The sequence below is a fragment of the Onychostoma macrolepis genome, chromosome 06 (assembly GCF_012432095.1).
Source record: "Onychostoma macrolepis isolate SWU-2019 chromosome 06, ASM1243209v1, whole genome shotgun sequence".
NCBI classification, from domain to species: Eukaryota; Metazoa; Chordata; class Actinopteri; order Cypriniformes; family Cyprinidae; genus Onychostoma; species Onychostoma macrolepis.
Window position 1 is genome coordinate 8,552,764 of NC_081160.1, and position 22,129 is coordinate 8,574,892.

The window sequence follows — 22,129 nt, forward strand, 5'->3', positions numbered from 1 at the left end:
ATCAGGAATGTGAAATTTCACCAAAATATTTGTAGTTTGGATCACTGGATATTACTGTTGGTCATTTAAAATTTCTATTATATGTTTAGCTACTTACATCGTACCATCTTGCACTCTTTCACTTTTAAAACTAAAGCATCATGCTGGAATTCATGTTTGGTATCTGTGAACATTAAAGCCTGCCATCTTTGACTTGATTGGCTATCTCAGTCATTTTGACATTGAGCGTTGTTCGACTGCTGAGGCAGAGCAGTGTAAAAATTTAACTTAAAACTTTGTCATAAACAGTGCAGCATCAAAAATATCAAATACTGGGGAGGGACTTGTCCCCCTCAATGCCTCTAATGGTTACAGCCCTGGTCTGAATGGCCCTACAGATGCTTAATGTTGTCCTTATAGACAGCAAAGTTTTTTTCTCTCTCTGAATCACAGTCCATGAACTTTTATTTTTATGAGTCCATGTTTGATCGGTGTTAAGTGGGTCACTCTTCAGTTTATAACAGTGATGAGGCCTTTCTAAATGAGAACACTGAGTAATGTGTGTGTGTATAGGTGGAGAGATAATTGAAGTGTCTACAAAATGAAAGAACTACACAAGAGTAATTTCATGCTCAAAGGCTATGCACACTCAAATGCATTTTAGTTACTCCCTTTCTGAACTCCATTAACAAACCAAAGAATCACACATAATAGATGGCTGCCCTGTACAAATACTTCACACGCTTTGCTATGTGGTTGCTAAGGTGTTCTGATCAGCTGTAGCACATTGCTATTAACTTTCTAAGGTGTTTTGAGTAGTTTTAGTTGCCTATAACAAGCTTTTTGGCGTGTTTGCAACATGGGAACAAGGAAGGTTTATAGGAACACCTTTTGAGTAAATTAGCATCTACTTCAGAGTAGGGTCTAACTCAGCACAACAGGAACTATCAGCGATGCAAGTGTGCTCCCAGTGATGTAAGTGATTAGCCAAAGGCGTGTCATACAAAGCCATTTTTAAAAAGCCTTATAAACACACAGTTTAAATATACACAAAATAACTCCACGACCATAGAAAATAATAACAAGATGGGCTGATGCCAAAGCCCAGGCACTTCTCTGTCCTCCATCCACCAGATGTTGACGGTTTTGAATTCTGTGCTTAGGGTAGGGACTCACCAAACCGACAACAAAGAACTAGCGCTGAGGAAAGCCAACTGTGCCAATCCCTCACATTGCCTGTGTCGGGGCAAAAAAGGTTGCACTAGAACACACTGGACAGACTACAGCCAATGGCCAACTAGCCTGTACACTCTGCATTTGCGTGAGACAACAGAACTCTGCCATGCCAGCAGGTGGTAGCAGTCTGTAATCGGCATTCAAACAGGGAAACTGGAAGAGCAAGAACTGTGGATATACACAGCAAGCAAGCAAGCACCAGTGGCGGCCTCTCCTGGATCATGTTGATTAGCCAGTCTTCGACATCTTGATTCCATAAAGCCATGGTATTATTATAATAATCCTCTGGTCAAATGAGGTGACAAGAATGACAAGTGTCTGTGCATTTCATCTTTTTTCCGTCTTTGGTTTGCTTTTGTCAGTTCTGTTTTTTCTTGTGCACTTATTTGCTAAGCTGAATAGCCAATCAGAGTTCTCTTTCTAGCCGACAGGCTCCGTTGCCTATTTGTCATCCAGAATCAGCTGAAAAACAGCGACTAGAGCCAATGGTGTGGAACACACCAAAAAACTAAAGCTGATGGACGCTCAAAAACCACCTGACATTGCCCAACGGCCAACCGTCAGGTTGGTGTGTCCCAGGCTCTAAATGATGTTGCTGTCAGCCGGCTTATGTCACTTCAAAGTTTCTACTGCCTGTGTAAATGCGACCAGGAAAATTGCCCTAGGAAGAAAAAAATGGTTGCTAGTTCTTGTAACCGAGTTCCTATAACTAACCAGTGTGAAAGCCCCTAATTTCTTTCTTCTGCTGAATACAAAAGATCATTTTTGGAAAAATGTGGGTAACCAAACAGTTAAAGACAACTATGGGAGTCTGATATGGAAGAATACTATGTAAATGACAAAATTTTCATTTTTGGGTGAACTAATGCCTTTAAGGTTGCCCAAGCTAGTTAAGACCTTCAGGAAATTCTTGATGGTTACAAACAGGTACGTTGTAGCAGAGTTGCAACTGAACTCTGCAGAAAGGTAGATTTCCAGAAAAAGGACTGGGCACTCCTACTGGAGATCTACTGTATTTCTATGCACTTTCTGGAAACTGGCAATGCAAAGATGGCAATGCGCTATAACTACTGTGAACACCTTAGCAAATTCATCCTTGCCTTAACAAGCACCAACAACACCAAACTGAACTTCTCTTATTTGTGTCAGACAAAATGTCATCACTGATTACCTTGGGTCGCAGAAGAAGTCAGTGCTCTCGCCATCCGCCCTCCACACAAGCCACTCCCTAAAGGAGGGGTGGCAGAACATGCGTGTTCTATCTCGACGGCCAATCAGAAAGCAGGAAAGAGCGTCCATGCGCTGTTGGAAGTCCTCCCACTCCAGTTCTCCTCTCATGGACCCGGCGTTTAGTGCCCGGAAGAGCTGTTCGTCCGTCAGAGGGTGCAAAGATGCCAGAGCTACATTTAGCAGTGGCAATACTCGTTCAAATGCTGAGGCCGATGGGAATTTCATGTTGCACTGCAGCAGGTAGAGCTCAGACAGAGACACAGGTATAACCTTATAGCTGGAGCTTTTAATGACCAGGTGACCCTTTTCAAACAGGTCAAGGGTTAATTTTAAATAAAGATATGAGCCTTGGCTGCGAGCGACCAGGTGGGCGCTGAGTTTAGAGATGTTTGCCTGGTCAGCTTTGCCATTGATGGCAATGTTGCTGAGGATATCAGGGCTGTGGTCTATACGGTGCTGGATGTAGGAGGTGAGGTCAGAAGTTATATCCTTGTTGTCATGGAAATCATCCATAGAGATGATGGGAAAGGGAAGGACACTGGTGACTTCCTGTGATGATCAACAAAAAAGCCAATGCAAAGAATTATAAAAATAACATACACCAAGTTCTTGAAAAGGTACTCTTTGTATTTATGTTGATATGTTCATATGATTTTGAGAAACCTTTATACCTTTAAGAAAAATTAAAAACCTTTAAAAAAAAAAAACCTTAAAATATACACGTCTCTTATATACAAGAAGTCTCTTATACTTAAATTCTGCTTTTATCATATCAAAAATAAACAGTAATAACAGTAACAGTAATATTGCCAAATATCATTACAATTTAAATCAACTGTTTTCTATTTGAATATATTTTAAAGTGTCATTTATTACTGTGATGGCAAAGCTGTTTCAGCAGTCATTACTCCAGTCTTCAGGGTCACATGATTGTTCAGAAATCGTTCTAATATGCTGATAATCAATATTAAAAACCGTTTTTGCTGCAGCACAGTTTCCACAAAAATATTAAGCAGCAAAAACAGGAGTACATTTAATTTTTAAATATATAAAATTAGAAAATGTTTTTTCTAAAAAATGTTTTTTTTTGGCCCGGCTTTCTCAAGCCAACTTAAAGTTTGTCTTGACAAACTTTTTTATCTAGTTACATTTAGTGTAACACATTACTCAAAATTAGAGAGTCTGATTCAACAGATTCCTAACTGTGCGAAAGGAGGAGTTGGGGATGGAGGAGGATAATTGCTCCCGAGCAAGCAAAGCTGCTGAATAATACTGAATAGTGCTTATGTAGGGATGCCGTGATAGGTGTCGTATTCCTATAGGTAGATGTGATCAGATGATGCAAGCTTGACTCACGTGACCTGCCAGAACTAACGCTAATGCTTAATTTCACATTATTACTGTTTTCATTGTATTTTTGATCAAATAAATACAGCCTTAGGAAGCTTCTTTCAAAAACATTTAGAAAATCTAAATTATTCAAAACTTTTGATCGGTAGTGTATTTTTCAAGGCTGTGTTTTAAATATAAACATCACAAATTGTTAATTTAAGTTTATGGGGAGTCACACCACATGACGTTTGATCAAAAGGTCAAATTATCTGATATGTCTAAAAAGGCTTGATACACAGTCATGGGGGTCTGCAGGGGTCCTCCCTCTGACACCATGTTGGTTGCACCACATGACTTTGATCAATAAATGATAAAACAACAAAACTACACAAAATGGCCATATTTTGAAAATGCCTGCATAATTCAGATACTGGTAATACAGCTTTCTGCCTGCTGCAATGGAAAGACATGCAATTAAATATGAAAAAAGGCTGGGATTTTAAGGGATGAAACTTCACTGGCTGTTCTGCACCACAGCACAAGAGTAACGACCACCAGCCTTCCCAAAGAACTCCTATTTCTTGAATAATTATAGTTCCTTTCAGATTACAGTTTTGTGCTGTAACCACTGACAACAGGCTGCCCTTGATGACTGCAAGAGGGAAAATTAATGAATACTACAAGGACCACAAAAGTCTGTTCATTTTTATATTTCTGCACATCCTCATCATCATCTGTATGCGAATCACGACAAATGTTTTCCAATCAAAACAACTGCAGGATTAATGTTGTAGAATAAACACCGGCAGCCTGGTTGTGTGGGTTGTCTGGCACTTTTAGGTCACTGCTCCGAGAAGTAGTGAGTGAGAGAGAAAGAGACAGTGTACGTGTGTGAAAAGTGTATAGGGACACGCGTAGCATCTGCGGTGTTGCATCACAGCCCTTATCCCCTCTTATATAAGCTTGGTTCCTGCAGGCCGGAGTCCAGCTCCAGCTCTCCAGATCAGACATGGATTACACACACCCACCCTACAACACTAGCCACTGACCAGCATCCAAAACTCACCACCGCAACCATTCTGAAAGCTCAAATTGCAAAAGGCACATCAGGACACTGAGCATTTTAAACCTTCTCAGTAGTCTTACCTCGTATAAAATAAATAAATAAATACTTACCACTAGGTTGACCCTGACGGTCACAATCAGTTTAAGCCAAATAGGAAATTTAGAGATGATTTTGGTGATGAAAGATGCAATGGTGTCTCCATAGTCTGGTTTGTGGAACTCTGCCTCATTAAGACCGTCCACTAGGATGATGTAATGTTCTTCTGGAATCTTCCGCTCTGCAAAACACAACAGAAACACCATGGTTAGACGAACTAGAAGTCAAATGCAGGCCCCGAGATTGTTAAGAGTTGGGCATTACGTGGGTGTGCTCAGGTTTTTCTTTTGTAAAGTTAACAGGAACAATGTGTGCTGCTGAATTCATGTACTAGATGATTTTAGAACATCCAGCACAATAAATCCCTGCATGCTGCTTTCTTTCACCATATGTTGAGTAGGAAAATGTGCCTGCAGTCTGTAGTGAAACTCTCACTCTCATAGTTTTTGAGTACTTGCCATTTGACAAATAGCTGCACCTTCAGAATACAATTTGTTGAAGGAATAATTCACATAAAAATGAAAAATATTTCATATTTAGAGCTCCGCAGCACCTATCCACATTCACTTTCATTGTATAGAGTAAATTAAACTTTCTACTTAACATCTGCTTTTGAGTTCCACAGAAGAAAGTAAATCAGGTTTGGGACAGTGTGAGGGTGAATAAATGATGGCATAATATTAATTTGGGGTGAATTATTCCTTTGAAGTCGCAAACGTGATTACTTCCATAGTGTGGTGCTTTTTGAAGTGAAATAAGATCTTTAACAAGAAAAATAAAATGTAGGGCAGGACCTGATTTTATCGATCAACAATTGATTGGATCATGAAATGAGGGCATTCAATACTAGAATAGAGGAAAACCTGAATGCAATTCAGCAGCCAATACCTACTTTTTCAGAAGCTTTTTTTTAACTGGAACATAGATGCTGAAGGTCTCCACATATACTAAAGTAACATTTCTTTTTCAAATCTATCATTATTTGTTAATATTGCCGCAATAAAAACATTATTACACCCAGTCCATTAATCAGAATTAAATTAATTATACCAATATTTAATGTAGTAAAGTAATGCTGCATTAACTACAACAGTAGCTTAAAACAATGCCTAATTAGCTGTTTGACTATAAATTAATATTAAAATCAATTAATAGCCAGCACAGCCTACTTTGAAAACAGCCACGAAACCACATTTTGACGAAAGATTACATTAAATCCTTTTTGGAAGAAAACACCCGACAAGTGACACTGAGTTTATCACAGTGAAAAATTTACCTGCTTATCTTGTATGTCTAAAGTTTTTCTCTAAATTTCACACATGGAATATTCACCACAATAAGCTACCAAATCAAAAAGTTCAAATCAAATCATGTGAAAAGTGCAGTTTCACGAGACACAGAGACTGACTCGTCTCGTATATGATCTGCACTAAGAAACAAGAAAGCAACAGCTAAATAAACCCACTGTCATAAAGACAAAATGTATTAGTTTTAATACAAAATCATGAAAAATTAAAAAGTATTGTGATCAGAAATATTTGCACCCTGGTTTTAAAGTATACAGGAATTAGAGTAATGTTGATTTTACCCAACATTATTAATATAAAGGCTGGTTTCTCTGCTTTTCTCGATTGTCTCTCTGATCTGATGTTACAAACCAGGAACACTGATTTTCTATCAAGAGTTCAGAGTGACAGTTCTATGTCTTCATTTCCATACTCGAAATTTGCTCTAGCCTCATTCTCTAAAATTCCTGTTAAGTCCTTCATCTGTCGTTCCTTGTGATCCAAGCCGTTTCTGAGGACCATCTGTTCACATCCGTACTGGGCCAAATTAAATGAGGCAAGAGCGCTCTTCTCCCCCCATTACCCCCCCTCGAGTAAACATATTTAGTTTTTATGTGATGGTGTGATTAATGACAGTAGCATGTGATGCGTCTCACCTTTGCGTAGAAGTGTGAGGGGCTCCAGGACTCCCTTACGGAAGGCAGCGGCAGGGTCCTGGACGCAGGAGCGTAAGCTGAGCAGGCTCTGCAGGTGCGTCTCTCTGAGCAAGAGCTCTCGATAAGCATTGAGGCGAGGAGCTCTGCACAGTAAAGCGGACACACTGTGCACAAACTCTGGGACCAGGCATGTGTATGTGTTATCAGCCTGACAATAGTGATAGGCCACCACCTACAACAGAAGAAACAGGGGTGAGGGAGGTCAAAACAGAAAACAGATAGGAAAACATTGAAAGTGGGAGATTTGGACAGGTCGAAAACAAAAAGAAAAGAGTTGTTCAAAGGGATTGTTCACCCCGAAAATGTAATTTCTGTCATTATTTACTACTCTTTGGATTCTCTGGAACCCTAAAAGCGAATTAAATGGAGAAAAACAAATCCTGACAGCTCTGGGCTGTTTCCTAAAAGCATTGTAAACCTAAATAGATAGACACAATTGACAGCAATGGCCTTTTATGATCTACTTTTGTTTACAATGCTTTGGGAAACACAGCATGGATTGGTGTGGTCAAGAATCCAAGGTGACAAAAAAAAAAATACCATAAAAATGGTCCATGTGACTTGTGTGCTATATTATGAAGTCATATGATAGACATCTTTATGGCGCATTCATGAGGGAAGTAGAAATGGGTGTTTTAAGAATGAAACACTTTTGAATCAAATCTTTTATTCATTTGTTGATCCATTTTACAACAGTAATCTGAATGACCCAGTTCAGTTCACTCAGTGACTCAGTGATCCAACTGCAGCAGAGGGGAAGATTATCAATGAACAACAAATTAAATTTCAGTCTGTTTTCACATTACTAATTTAACTTAGAAGACTTGGAATATGAAAAAGTCATATGGATGACTTTTATAATTAATAATCCCTCTTCCTATCCCTCTTTCCTCACCAAGATTAATAAAATGTCATTCATGCGTCAATGTGGGCAGTCATGTGTTCAAATCGTTATCTTTGCAGAAGGTACAAGAGACTATTTTGGAGCTTAGTTTAAATGCTCTTCCACTGGGGAGAAGGTTTTAGGTTCTGAACATTACTGCACTGTGGGTTTTCAAAGCACATGAAGCTCTTGTATCTCAAAAGATCAAGGAAAATCTGATTTCTCATGATATAACCCCTATAAGGTTTGTTTGAATACCATGAGTCCCAAATCGTGGCCTGAAACGACTTTCTACTGACAGATGGCTGATTAAAAAGACGTGACTAGAAGACTCAACAGAGAAGGTTCAGGTCCAGATGTAAACGGAAAACACGCGCGCATACTGGCACACAGAGCAAAGTGTTGAATATGCATGTGGCATGCAGTTTGCCTCTGTCACGGAATGACACATCTAAAACATCGCACAAAACATCATGTGTATTTATAAATAAACATGAGAGCTGCTCGGTGGAATCTCTTTATTTTGCTGTAAACAATTTTGAAGAGGTTCCATTTTTTTAAATCACCCAATCAAAAAAATTTCATAAAGTCTATTGTCTGGAAGTGGGCGTTATTAAAGATCATGTGTTTTGGATACATGTCACGAAGCCCACTGAAATAAACAATAATTATATATGTAATATAATTAGAACATTAATCACATAATTAACGGAAGCAATTAATTAAAGTGCAGATCAAATCTAACCAGTGACTACAGTGCCCATTCCAACTACTTGACTATCAACTGTTATTTACCCAAACAAATAAACAACACATAGCACACTCACAAAAGTTTCAAGATTTTTTCTGAAGGTTTTGGAAAGTCTCTTATGCTCACCAAAGCTACATGTTTATTATTTTTATTAAAAATGTTTTATTATTATTATTATTATTAAAAATGTCAATATATTATGTATTAATAGAATTTATTCCTTATTCTTAAGTTGAATTTTCAGCAGCCATTACTCCAGTCTTCAATGTCACAAGATTCTTCAAAAATCATTACGATAAGCTGATTTGGTGTAAAATGTTGAAAACAGTTGTGTTACTTAATATTTTTGTCAAAATAAATCATACATTTTCTTCAGGATTCTTTGCTAAATAGAAAAGAATACCACTTATTTGAAATATAAACCTTTCGTAAAATTATGCATGACTTTACTGTCACCTTTGATCAGTTTAAAGCATCATTTTTTAATAAAAGAACTAATATACACATATTACTGACTTGGAACAGTAGCATTGTAGCAAGTCATTTAACTTCAGTAATGGCATTAAGGAAAAATAAAAATAAGAAAAGTGCTGTGAAAAATGTAAATACCACAAACTACAGATATTCCTAGATGTAGACAATATCAGATTTCTTATAGGAAGGTTAAGTTTGTCAGAAAAAACACTGCAATTTGCTCTGTATTATTCATAGAGGTTGTATGAGAAATATACACTTTGATACGGACAAGTATGTCTGTGAAACACAGACTTGCCTGACCTCCTCAGTGAAAACTAATCCTGTCCGAATGGACGTAAAGTGTGTACCTTGCTAGCCAGGCGTTTGACAGCCCCCTCTCTGTGCCGGTGTGTGTCTGGGGTCGGGGGGCAGCTGTTGCTGTGAAGGGGACTCTGTGAGGGGGGGTTCAGCTGATTGGTTTGATGAGCATCAGCCCCTCGATCTACAACACAAACACACACAATTCCTCTATTATTTGACATAAATTCAATGAATATAGGTATTGCAGCAGGTCTGAAAATCTGAGATACTAACACATCTCAGTTGAAGACATATTCAACAAAAGCCTTGAGTCTATGTGACGTCTTCAAATTTCTACTTTTGAGTTAAACTATTCCTAAAGAGACATCTTACTCTGGGGTGTAGCTTCAGGGCTGTTGGAAGCAATCTGTCTCATTCGTCCACCATGACAGCTGAGAGCCACCAGCCGTGAGATCACTGCTGTCTTTCCGAAACCGACGTTACCTATGATGACAGCCCCTCTACCCTCACCGGAATCTCCTCCCCCCGTAAGCACCTCCTCCAGCCGCTGAAACAACCAATCACGACCCACAAACACTGCATCCATAGAGACGCTGGGCACCTCAAACAGCAGGGGTTTGAGCATGATGTCCACTGGTTTGTAGGGCGTGAGACGAGCTGCAGGATTCAAACCACAGAGGTGTTAAAGGGATAGTTCACCAAAAATGAAATTTATCCCATGATTTACCCCCGGAGCTGTGTGGAGTACTTTTTATGATGGATTTATGCACTTCATTTTGCTTCAAAATCTTGACCACTATTCGCTGCCATTATAAAGCTTTGAAGAGCTGATTGTATTCGTCTGAAAGAAGAAAGTCATACACCTACAGTAGGATGATTTGAGGGTGAGTAAATCATGGGGTAACTCACACAGGCAAATCAATGCTGGACATATTTTAAAAGAAATGAGAATGAATCATAAGGCCTTGAATTTCTTGAATTGAAAACATAAAATGAAGCCCAAACATTCCTTATATATGAGGTTAGATGCTGCTTTTTAGGATAAATGAATTAATAAAAGTTACTGTAGTGTTTGCATTTAATTTGGCAAGTTGTAGAGGTTAGTCAGCACCTTTAGCTTCTTGACTGCGACCCCCTGTATGAGCTCCATGCCACTGTAAGCGCATGGAGGAGCGCTGGGGAGCATTCCTCTGTTCATCCAGATACCGCAGCTCCTCCAGTTTAGTACTGCTTGTGGCTGCAGGGAGAGAGACCGAATGAGAGAAAGAGAGTCATTTAGGGTTGTGTTTGGCTCACAGACAGCAGAGAGATTACATGCCACCTCTGTGATCTCTGTGAAGAACAAACACAATCTGCTGCTGTGTGTGGAGGAACACGTGTACCCAACACCCCCACCCACCACAATTCATTCACACACACACACTGTTTAAAGATAGAAAAACGCACAAAATAAGTATATGGGGAGAGTGAGGAAAGCTGTTCTACTTATTACTTCCTCTAGGCAAGGAAAAAAAGAAAAATTAATAGTCTTAAATGTGTTTCAGGATGTCTGGTATACACTGCATTAATAAGAAAGCATCCATTACATAAAAACATGACTTAATATACTTGTCCAATGACAACCAGCAAGGAAAATGTTTAATATTCAGAATATTTGGATTCAGAAAATCAAATTTTCAACATTTTTGGAGAAAGTCTTTTGGCTTGTACACCCTGTCACTAGGGCGGTACCATAATAGGTACCAATATATAGATTTTGAGTACTAACACCTCTAAAGTACCAATATGCACCCTTTAGGGTGTACCTTTTAAAAAGTTACCACCCAAGTTGTACCTTTTTTTCTGAGAGTGTATTACCCAATCATAATTCTTCCATTCCATCAATGGCTCATTTCATTCATCTTTTTCATTGCCCACCACACTACACCCCTCCCATTCCACTCATCCCTGCACAATCTTCCATCCTGTCCCATAATCTAATCTGCTTGAAACCCATAATCTCTGCAGAGGGGCATAAACACAGGGATGATGATTGTCATTTGTCACGTTGCATTCGTTTGTGAAGGGACTCAAATGTGAAATCATGATCCAGCCCTTTGAAGCTGCACAGATATAAATACATTAGCTTCCTTTTTCACCACTCTGTAGGACAAAGATCACCACAGACAGGCACTTGGCGAGACATTTTGCTTTGTTGGAGTCATTCTGTATATCTGACAGCAATTTCCCTATTTAGCTTTACAGCAAGAGGAAATCAAAGCCACCCGTTTGCAAAGCTTTCCACAAGCCGCAGGAGGAGAGGCAGCCAGGCGATATAGTGCACTGAGCTTTTCCCTTCCAGGACGTGCTACTGTGTTTAGGAAACAAGAAACAAACACACACACACACACACACACACACAAACACACACAAACACACAGAAACACACACACACACACACACACACACACACACAGACAACCAGCTGCAAACCTTTTTACTAGCTAGCTTGAAGACGCAAATATACCATTCAAAAATTTGAGGTCAGTAAGGTTTTTACTTCAAAGAAATTAACACTTTTCTTCAGCAAGAATGCATTAAACTGATCAAAAGTTACAGTAAAAATGTTAACATTGTCACAAAAAAAAAAAAAAAAATTACAAAAAATGCTGTTCATTGATTTTTGTATTCATCTAAGAATACTGAAAAAAATGGGTGCCACTTTAAGGTTGTATTAGTTAACGTTAGTTAATGCATTAGTCAACATGACCTAACAATGAACAACGCATCTGTTCAGCATTACCTAATCTTTGTTAAATGTTAACTTATGCATACTAATGTGTTAGTTAATGCATTAGTTATCATGAACTAACAAATGAACAAAGCCACTGCTCAGGATTACTTCATTTTTTGTTAATATTAGCTTACACATATACAGTACTAATGCATTTCTTCACATTAAAAGCTTAATTAGTTAACGTTGGTTAATGTATAAGTTAACATGAACTAACAATGAACCATGCCTGTAAATAGCTTTATTTAATGTTTTGTAATGCTAATTTATACTACACATATATACATAAGTTTATGTAGCAGCACACAAAGGATGAACAATACTAACTCAACATTTGGGGACTGATTTTGGGTTATTGGTGAACTTAAATCTAAAGTGGAAACAATGCATTAACTAACATTTTAGTGTATGCATAAGTTAACATTAACAAAGATTAGGTAATGATGAACAGATGCGTTGTTCATTGTTAGTTAATGTTAACTAATGCATTAACTAACATTAACTAATACAACCTTATTGTAAAGAGTTACCAGCTGGGTTACACTTTATTTTAAGGTGTCCTTGTGACAGTGTAGTTATACATTCAAGTACTGAGTAATATTAATTAACTACATGTATTTACTATATGGTTAGGTTTAGGATTAGGGTTTGGCTTAGGGTTACTTGCATGTAATTATGCATTTTTCTAAAAAAAAATTATAATATTAAAAGTACACGTAACGTGTAACAAGGACACTGTAAAATAAAGTATTACTGAAAACTGTTATTTTAAATTGTAATTTTTACAATATTACTGCTTTCACTGTGTTTCTGATCAAATGAATGCAGCGCCTTGGTGATCAAACGGACTTTAAAACGGTAAAAAATTACAAATAGTATTTTGCTAACATACTTTTAATGTTTTAAAGAATGCTTTTATAGTTTAATGTTGTAACATTTCAACGGTTCACTAAGTGACTGATTCAGTCAGTTTATTCAAATAGAGTGTTTCTGAGTAATTCATTACAAAATGACTATTAAGGGTCATTGGTTTATGAATCCAGCAAAGAAAAAGCAGCAGAAAGAAATACTGTCTTCATGTTATTTTGCTGTACACAGCATTTTTATCTAATCACATTCAATTCAGATCGTAAGCTCACATCTTGGGTAAAATTGTGCCACAGATTCAGCAGGGGTGGAATGATGAACAACGGTGCAAAAAACACTAAGGTACTAAACTCCTCATCCAAATTCTATAATACAATGATAAATAGTACAGCATGTGATGTTTCATTACTCACCTGCCACAGAATTTGGCCGTGGCATAACCAAAGAAGTGCTGTGGTATGTAATTGGTCCATCCACAGGTGATGTCACGATGGGTGCTGCCCCTCCTGTGGTGCCTGTCCTCATCTGGGCTTCACTAGACACCGCCAGCTCCTCTGGGGTGATGGGAGTGCAAGGCGGATGAGCGATACGCCCGCTCTCGCCCCTTACACCCACACCGCCATCTTTCGCCCACTCCAAACTAGAGCCACAGCGCTCTTCATTCTCACTGGAACTGGTGACTGTTGCTGCAGGATGGAGAGAAAGAGAGAGATGAAGGTGAATGAGGTATGAGGGGGGAGGGACCAGATATTAATGGGAAGGACACAAGAGGAGAGAACGCCACAGAAGGTCAAGCCAGAACATCACGGAAAAGAAAACAGGAATTAACCATCAAAGGCAGTTTTGGAGAGAGGGTCAACAAACAATGAGCTTAGAGTGTAAAGACATAAAATAGAACTCGTTCAGGTAATTGCTGTCAGATGTTTTGCTTTAATGCAGCTGTCTTTGACCTTTCTTTGCTGCAACCAAATAGAAAAACACTATTTTGGGCTTTAGAAAAACCTACTGATGTCCTACTTCAAGAAACCTCCGACAGACCTGAAATAAAGACACAACGCTGTCCCAGTTTTGATAGAGCATATCTCAGACTCATGAGCATTAACAGCACAGGCCAACAAAAACACTTCAAGAACGTTAACAAACAATAAATAGCTTTGATAAGTCGGTCTCAGGAAGTCTAGTGCTCGCTTCCTCTCTTCCTCATGGTCCTGGTGCTGTTTTTTGGTGGTGCGGAAAGGTTGGTCATGCATAAACATACACACCTCTGTCAGCATCTCCAAATGTGCTGTAACATGTTAGAGATGCCAAAAACTCAAACAGCACCGAGAAACAGAAGAAAAGCAGAAGGAAAATGAGCGAGTGAATCTGACCCTTTATAAAAGTAGTAAAGAACTCTGACATTTACTATTAATAAACAGAATTAACTCCTCAAGTACTCTACGCACTAAACTATGTAAACAAACCAATCATGAATCAGCAGTTTTATGGAGTCATGTAGACTGGAGATGAACATTTACTGTACTTGTTGACAATTATACCAATTGGCAATGAAAACATACCAAACAATAAGATTTTTATTTAGAGGTTATGGAGTTGCTGCAACTATACATATAAAAGCATTTGGTAACGTTAATGCATTCAAAGTTGTTTTGCCAGCTAAGGGAAACTGAAAATTCTCTTACCATTTATTAACGCTCATGCCATCCCAGATGTATACACTTCCTTTCGTTCAATGAACACAAACAAAGACTTTTAGAAAAATAATCAGGGTTGTATGGATTACGGTCATGTTCACTTTGTGTGGTTTTTGAAGTGTCAACTTTGGAGTTCTTGTGCACTTCCATTATAAGGACTACGCACTGATTATATATATATATATATATATATATATATATATATATATATATATATATATATATATATATATATATATATATATATACACATACACATATACATACATATATATATATATATATATATAAAAAATAAGTTTGTTTGTGTTTATAAAGTCATATATCTGGGATGGCATGAGGATGAGCCAATGATGAAAGAATTTTCATTTTTTGGTGAAGAATCCCTTTAAATCACCAGGTTTAAAACAGGCATTGGAGATTGAAGTGTACTGCTGTCTTTGCACTCAAAAAAAACAAAAACAAAAAACTGAAAACTACTCTAAATAAAATGTTTGGAGCTCACAAACCTTTTGAATAAATCATAAGGCATGATTAGCGAGCTGTTTGCAAAAGAATATTCCACAAACAAGCACACTTTTGAAACAAATACCTTTTTATTAAACAAAACATAGTTCTGTCAAAAGATGAAAAATACACTTCATGGACTTTATCTTCCCTTTTATACCAGCATTCTTCCTGCTGAACTTCGATGGTTAAATTCTACCAAACAAAAAACACAAATGACTTGAATTTAGTTAAATGTCATTTCTGTCATTTCAGCAATAAAAATGAAAAATGTAACAATGTATTGAACATTTTCTCTTGTGCTTCTGACAGCTGGATGGCGGACCAGCTTTTAATTGAGCCCGACAGATATGCTTTCACGCTGGGCTTGAATAGACCATTCATCAGTGAGTTGTTTCTCCTTTTGTTTTGTGTTCAATGTGAAAGAGCCTTAACTCTGAAATTATCAACAAAAAGTCTGTCTGGAGCCTATGTGCTATAAGCAATTGTTTTAATATCATGGAAAAATGGTAGCAAATGAAAGTGGACTTTGCAAGGAGGTAGATGTTACCTATGATCCCGCTGTCCTTGCTCTCCAGGGTGGAGCTGGGTGTGGTGATGACGGTGGAGGTGGCAGTGGAGCAGGTGCTGGAGCAGATGACAGGAGCCCGGCTGTTGGAGGAGGTCTCAGGTAAGGTGGAACAGGGGCTCTCAGCGCTGGGAGACGCCGTACTGCTGGTCAGAGTGGAGCAGGGGCTCACGCCTTGACTGGACACTATACACTACAGAGTGAGAGAGAGAGAGAGAGAGAGAGAGAGAGGGAGGGAGGAATGAAGCAAAAGAAGCAAACAGAAGAAATAAATAAATAAACATTGCATGAAGGAAAAAAAAGAGACAGGGGAGGAAAAGCAAAAAGGGAGCGAGGAGATAAAGTGATAGATGGAAACTGTTAAACTCAGTTCTTATGTCCATACAAGGGCAAGGCCAAAAATACTCCAAGCCCTCCAGTCTGCTTTTGTTCCAATATAAGCAACCAATAAGATGCTTTTAGAACCAGATTCAACCCTGCAATGGCGACAGTAACCAACACACAGACAAATGTACATCCGCATTTTACCAGTGTTTACACTGGCAATACTTTAGTTAGGGATAAAGAGTGAATCTGAAAATCTGATAAAACAAGCCAACAAGTAAAGATGAAAAGAAAAAAGAACAAAAACAACTGTTGGATTAAAGGTTTTGACACCTAAATGTTTCTTAATGCTGGTCTTATTGTAAAAAATCCATCTGTGATGACAACCTTCCACAGCTGAATCAAGTCAAGATTGAAAAAATTAAGTCCAAATCTAAATTTTCTTCCTAAACACATCACATTACAGAAATAAAATAGGGTGCAAACAGTTCTCAAAGTTTTGACCCAAAGGCCCCCATTCCCCAACACAATATTCAAAGCCAATAGAAGCCAAAATATTTTTGGTATTTCTGCTCTAATTATGACAAAGCTGCAAGCTAGTAGTATTTACATATTAAATAATAAACCACGATTAAGTTTGTGACTCCATAAGTTTCAAGAACTGCATGTTCTTCAATAAAAGCTTTAGCTATTACATCTAATATTTTAGTTTTAGCACTTTAATTCAGTTATAGAGTTAAATTTTGTATTAATGTATTAATTTAAATACTTTGACATCATCCATTGGCCCTTGGAAGCTTGCTGAGGGCTGGCCCCAGTTGAGAACTAATGCTTTAAAAGAGTTGAATGCAGATTAGCCCAAAGAACTAGCATAATGTTGGTGTGTGAGAAATTATGGGTAACCTACCTGCTGCATATCTGAAAGAAGTGCTTACAGAGCATAAACCAACAGACTTAAGATTTCTGCTTGACTTTTATTATAATACTGTACAGAGTACATCAAACCCTAGATACTACTCTGTCCTCTCCTCTTACCTCTCTATGCACTCTATATAGGTCAGGGAGAGTGATGGTGTGCGTGTGTGTGTGTGTGTGTGTGTGTGTGAGGGGAATCAGTGTACCGGAGCCCTGGTCCCCAGAGAACTGTTGCCTGCCAGCCGCTCACCAATGAAAGATTCTCATCTCTCCACACACACACAAACACACATCAGAGTAAAGCAGAGCTCAAGCTTTCAGGTAGAGCTTCATGCACCTGTTCAATAATTTCCTCAGTGCTGCAATAGCGCTAGACGAGCGTGCGTAAGAGGGACACTGTTGCTCCACCCGCATCATTCGTTTTCCCGCGGAGAAACTGCATTACTCACCGGCAGCAACATCTCCAGGGTGCTTCTCCACATCAAGATGGTTTCTACCCTTATAAAACAGCTGTGCACGTACAAGGCAGCAAACACACAGAAACCAGCATTCATACTTAATGTGTTGCATTTGAAAAGCCAGAAGCGAAAATCAGAAACTGGCCAATCAGAAAGCAGCTTCTCATTTGTGATAACACACGACTGCTGAAGCATGTTTGTGGATGAATTCTGCAACTAGTAGCTTTGTGGGCAGCAATCCCTAAAAACGCTACGTAAGCCTCTTAAGAGCGATTTAGATCCCAGATAAACACCTCAAAACCTCTGTATGATGTATCTACTTTATGATGATGTGGACAAACCAACACAAATATCTTTGAACATTAGAAACAAATAGAAGACACTGAATGAAAATCAAAGCCAGAGTTTAGTAATCAGGAACTAGTACATTACAGCTATACACTGACACAAAGCACAAATCTAAGCCGTCACACACAACAAGTAAATAAATACATGAATGATAATTTTAAATAAAGCTTCTTTCATCTGGGAATCACTTACAATGTCAGTGTGAACTCTTTTTCCATGTCACCTGTACTCAAATGCTTGTTAGCTAAAGCAAAACATGTCATCCAGTGGACTTTTGAAAGCTTGTGTGAAAATTACAGGTTGTACTTGCACATTTTTGTAGTAGTGCATTATGGGTGTTGAAGTTTACCTACCTTTTTGACAGCCCGTGTTCTCTAGTCATGTTTCACCAATTTTTAAAAACAAACTGTGCTTCTACTGCAAAATTGTATTAAAAGCTAATCTTGCCAGCAGTGAAGAGTGCGAACAACCTTTTTTTAAAGTGGAATCTAAAACCAAGCTCCTCCAGTAGTGTCTGGAGTGGAAGTGTGATTCTGAGGGCAGAACAGCTCCAGCAGTGTAATCGATCTCTCTGATAAATGACCTCTGGTATCTAAGGCTGATTGGGTGTAACCTGACTGAAAAGAACATTCAGAAGCCTTTTCCTGTTTCTGAGTTCCTGTTTCTATGTTATCGTCCTAATCTTGCGATCATCTGTGACATGATGCAGCAGGCAGGTTGTTTGTGTATCAGACTGCATGTCTGTTGGAGTTTGGGTGTTTAGACCTGTAGGGTTCATGCTTACCTGTTTCTCCTCCATGTTTGTTTGTGATGAGGTGGGGATGGCGTCTCCCAGCAGGAAGCCCAACCGTGTCATGAGCTCCTGGACAGCCGGGGAGGAGCCAGACTCAGTCGGCGAGAGCAGCTCTGCACACACATACACACAAAGGTTATAGGAGGATGCACACAAAAAGCCCACACCCAAAAGCGACATGCCTACAGGTACCCAAACACACAAAGGATACATTCACATTGACAATACATCTACCACATTTATATTCAAACCCTACATTCAGTCTAATTACATATTCAACGTTATTCCTCCAGGACGTATGGCAAATCTGTCCCAACTCACCAAGATCCAAAGGACTGGTGTGGCACTTCCTGTGCTCTCCTTTCCTCTCCTCTCGCTGCCTTTCAGAGTCTCCTCTGCTCTCTCGCAATCTGCGTCCCTCCCGCTCTCACTCTCTCGCAACTGTTCTCTCTCTTTCAGTCTCAATCCCTCCCTCTCTCCCCCTCCTTTCTGTTGCCCTGTATCTCTCGCTCTGTAGTACAACACACAGTCTTTACAGTGCTCCGCACAGCTTCAAAAAGCCTAGGTCTGAGATGCGGTTATTATGACAACCAAGTTTCCATCCATTCAGAGGCTGTGTGTGTGTGTGTGAGACAGAGAGGACAGGGTGTGAATGTGAATGAGCAGAGATCGTGCTCACTGCAATCACTGGGCTAGTACAACTGACTAGACACACACACACACACACACACACACACGTTCATTCATTCTCTCCCCTTCTCATATGCACCAACACCATCCCACAATTCTGCATTGACAGACATAAAAAGAAACATTCATTCTACATTAATTTAACGTTGGATACTGATATTTTAGGGATTTAATTCAGAGATGAGACCAGTTGGCTAAACATGAAAGGCATCATGAAATCAAAATTACTAGTTTAATAAATCTCTGCACATGATTCATCAGTGCATGTTATTCTAAAGAATAGAAAGGTGGGGGAAAATATTAACCAATAACATCATAGACTGACAGATTTCCGGCAGAATATTGTTTCACTCAGAAATACTTGACATTAAGAACATTAAATACAATGTGAATGTCAATAAAATTAAATCTGTACGGTTCACTGAATCAACTGTTAAAAGCATATGTATACCAACCCTTGTATAAAAAAGTAATATATTTTTAAAGGAGTCATATGATGCGATTTCAAGTTTTCCTTTCTCTTTGGAGTGTTACAAGCTGTTCGTGCATAGATAAGATCCCTGAAGTTGCAAAGACTAAAGTCTCAAAACCAAAGATATATTCTTTATAAAAGTTAAGACTTGACCACGCCCCCCCTAAAACGGCTCATTCAAACACGCCCCACATCACGGTGTGGGGAGATTTAAAAACACCGCCCAAACGTATATGCAATTAAAGGCGGCGTAACTATTATTCTCGCTGTAGTGTTGTTGCTGCCGCCGGCGCCATGTTGTGGAGATGCTGTGGTTCGTTGTGAAAGCAAAACTACTTTGTTTAGGCTTCCAAAAGAGGACACAACTAGAAATCAGTGGTTAAGTTGCATTTACAACACTGTTCCAGAACAGTTCAACCCAAATATTTGAGTGTGTGCATCGCATTTTTACAAAGGACTATTTCCTGAACCTGGGAGTAGCCTGCCAGCTATGCTCAAAGACCGTTTCTAAAAGTGGGGTAATTCCAACTTTGGAATTTCACATGGAGCAGCATTTACTACACTGAGCCGTTGTTCACTGACAAGCTGCGCAAATCCACGTTCATGATCAGCTTGTCAGTGAACAACGGCTCAGTGTAGTAAATGCTGCTCCATGTGAAATCACGCACGTGATGGAAATTTACCGTTGATTACAGAACCGGCTTTATTGACAATATGCGCATTAAATAAATCGCATGCTATATATCGTGCAGCCCTACTTAAAATGATAATTAAACTTTATTTGGAGTACTTGGGCACAATGCACATGTCTTAATATTAAGCCTAAAATGTATTTTAATGTCACTATTGATGAGGATTGTATGATATTTGAATAATATCTGTCTTTAAACAAGACATTTAAAGTGTACTAAAGTACACTTGCAATAGCTCCCTTTTACCATATTCAAATGCACTGTAAAAACAAATTCCGTAAAATATACGGTAAAAAAAACGGCAGCTGTGGTTGCCATAATACTACTGTAAAAAATACGGTAACAACAATTAAAGGTTTTAACTTAAATTTACAGTTAAATACCGTAATTTTATTAACTGATATAATGTTAATATACCAACCTATTAAAGTACTGAAATCTGTTTTGTACCTTTGAAATACACTGATAACCACCAAATGCAGGTGGTGATGAGAAAGTCACGTGATGAACCAAGGCCCATCACAAGCAGCTTTTAAATAATATATATAGAAGGGGCACAGTGTCATTCACACAAGCACTAAACACCACCATGGTGAGACTCATTAAACTGAAATATGCAATAAACATTAATTTAACAATATTAGATGTAACATACAACCCTAATAAACATAACTGATAAGAAAAAACTAAGAAGAAACATAGTTATTTCAAAGAAATAACATCAAATTCAAACAAAATTTGAAATGCAACGCAGGGAATTCTGGGAACGTCAGTTTACAGTTTTTCCCTGTAAATTTTACAGGAACTTACCGTTAACCATTTAACAGGTTTTTACTGTAGCATTGTCACAGTTTTTTTACTGTTAAAATCACAGTCATTTTTTACAGTGTACACTTCAGTATATCTTTAGTTGGACGTCCGCACTACTTCTGCACAATTAAAGTGCATTGCGTACAAAATGAGCTGTTCCAATTTAGCAGACTTTAAGGCCCGGTTTCACAGACAGGGCTTAGACTAAGTCAGGATTAGGCCATTGTTCAATTAGGAAATTTAAGTGATTTTAAGTGATTTTTATTAACATGCCTTAGAAAAAAACATTACTGGTGTGCATCTTGAGACAAAACAAAGGCACTGATATATTTTAAGATCAGTCAGTGCAAGTTTCTTTCAGTTAAAACAGCTCAAACTTACACTTTAGTCTGGGACTAGGTTCAAGCCTTGTCTGTGAAACCAGGGGAATGTATACCAGTTTAGTAAACTGAAATTACAAATGCAGGGTATTTTTTTATTAAGTACATAAATATGTAAATGTACTTGTAGTATACTTAACATGAAATAAATGCATTTTATCAAAGTCAATACAAGCTATAGTAGTGCTGGTTGCCTTAGCAAGAATCACTAACTAGATCAGTTTTCTTTTTTGTTGACACATTTCCTACTGAAATAAGAAGTTAGGGTAGGACATTTCAAAGGACTGGAATACATTCCTGAATGAATCAGCCACTGAATAAATGAGTTTAATAAATAACTAATTGACTCACTAGATACATTCAGTTTTAAAAATAATTTCGGTATTCAAAATATTATTTTTAATACATTAATCTCTTAGCATCATTGATGCAACTGCAGTGTAAATACATCTAAATGCTGTTTTAAATGCAGTCTGAGCCCCCTCT

The 22,129-nt window shown here is 38.3% G+C and overlaps 1 protein-coding gene across 3 annotated transcripts in view; it reads right to left on the minus strand.

Annotated features, from left to right (window-relative positions):
- Positions 1 to 22,129, minus strand: part of tanc1a (tetratricopeptide repeat, ankyrin repeat and coiled-coil containing 1a) — a 77,004-nt gene that overhangs the window by 14,786 nt on the left and 40,089 nt on the right. For 2 of the 3 annotated variants that reach the window (XM_058778334.1, XM_058778335.1), the window contains exons 5-13: positions 18,591 to 18,712; positions 15,744 to 15,954; positions 13,406 to 13,678; positions 10,464 to 10,589; positions 9,725 to 10,009; positions 9,400 to 9,533; positions 6,882 to 7,113; positions 4,954 to 5,120; positions 2,387 to 2,994 (exon numbers count right to left, since the gene is read on the minus strand). In XM_058778334.1, the coding sequence (XP_058634317.1) occupies positions 2,387 to 2,994; positions 4,954 to 5,120; positions 6,882 to 7,113; positions 9,400 to 9,533; positions 9,725 to 10,009; positions 10,464 to 10,589; positions 13,406 to 13,678; positions 15,744 to 15,954; positions 18,591 to 18,712 (2,158 nt within the window). Of the gene's footprint in view, positions 1 to 2,386; positions 2,995 to 4,953; positions 5,121 to 6,881; positions 7,114 to 9,399; positions 9,534 to 9,724; positions 10,010 to 10,463; positions 10,590 to 13,405; positions 13,679 to 15,743; positions 15,955 to 18,590; positions 18,713 to 18,920; positions 19,037 to 22,129 lie in introns of those variants that run through there. The other variant, XM_058778337.1, reaches the window with a different exon arrangement.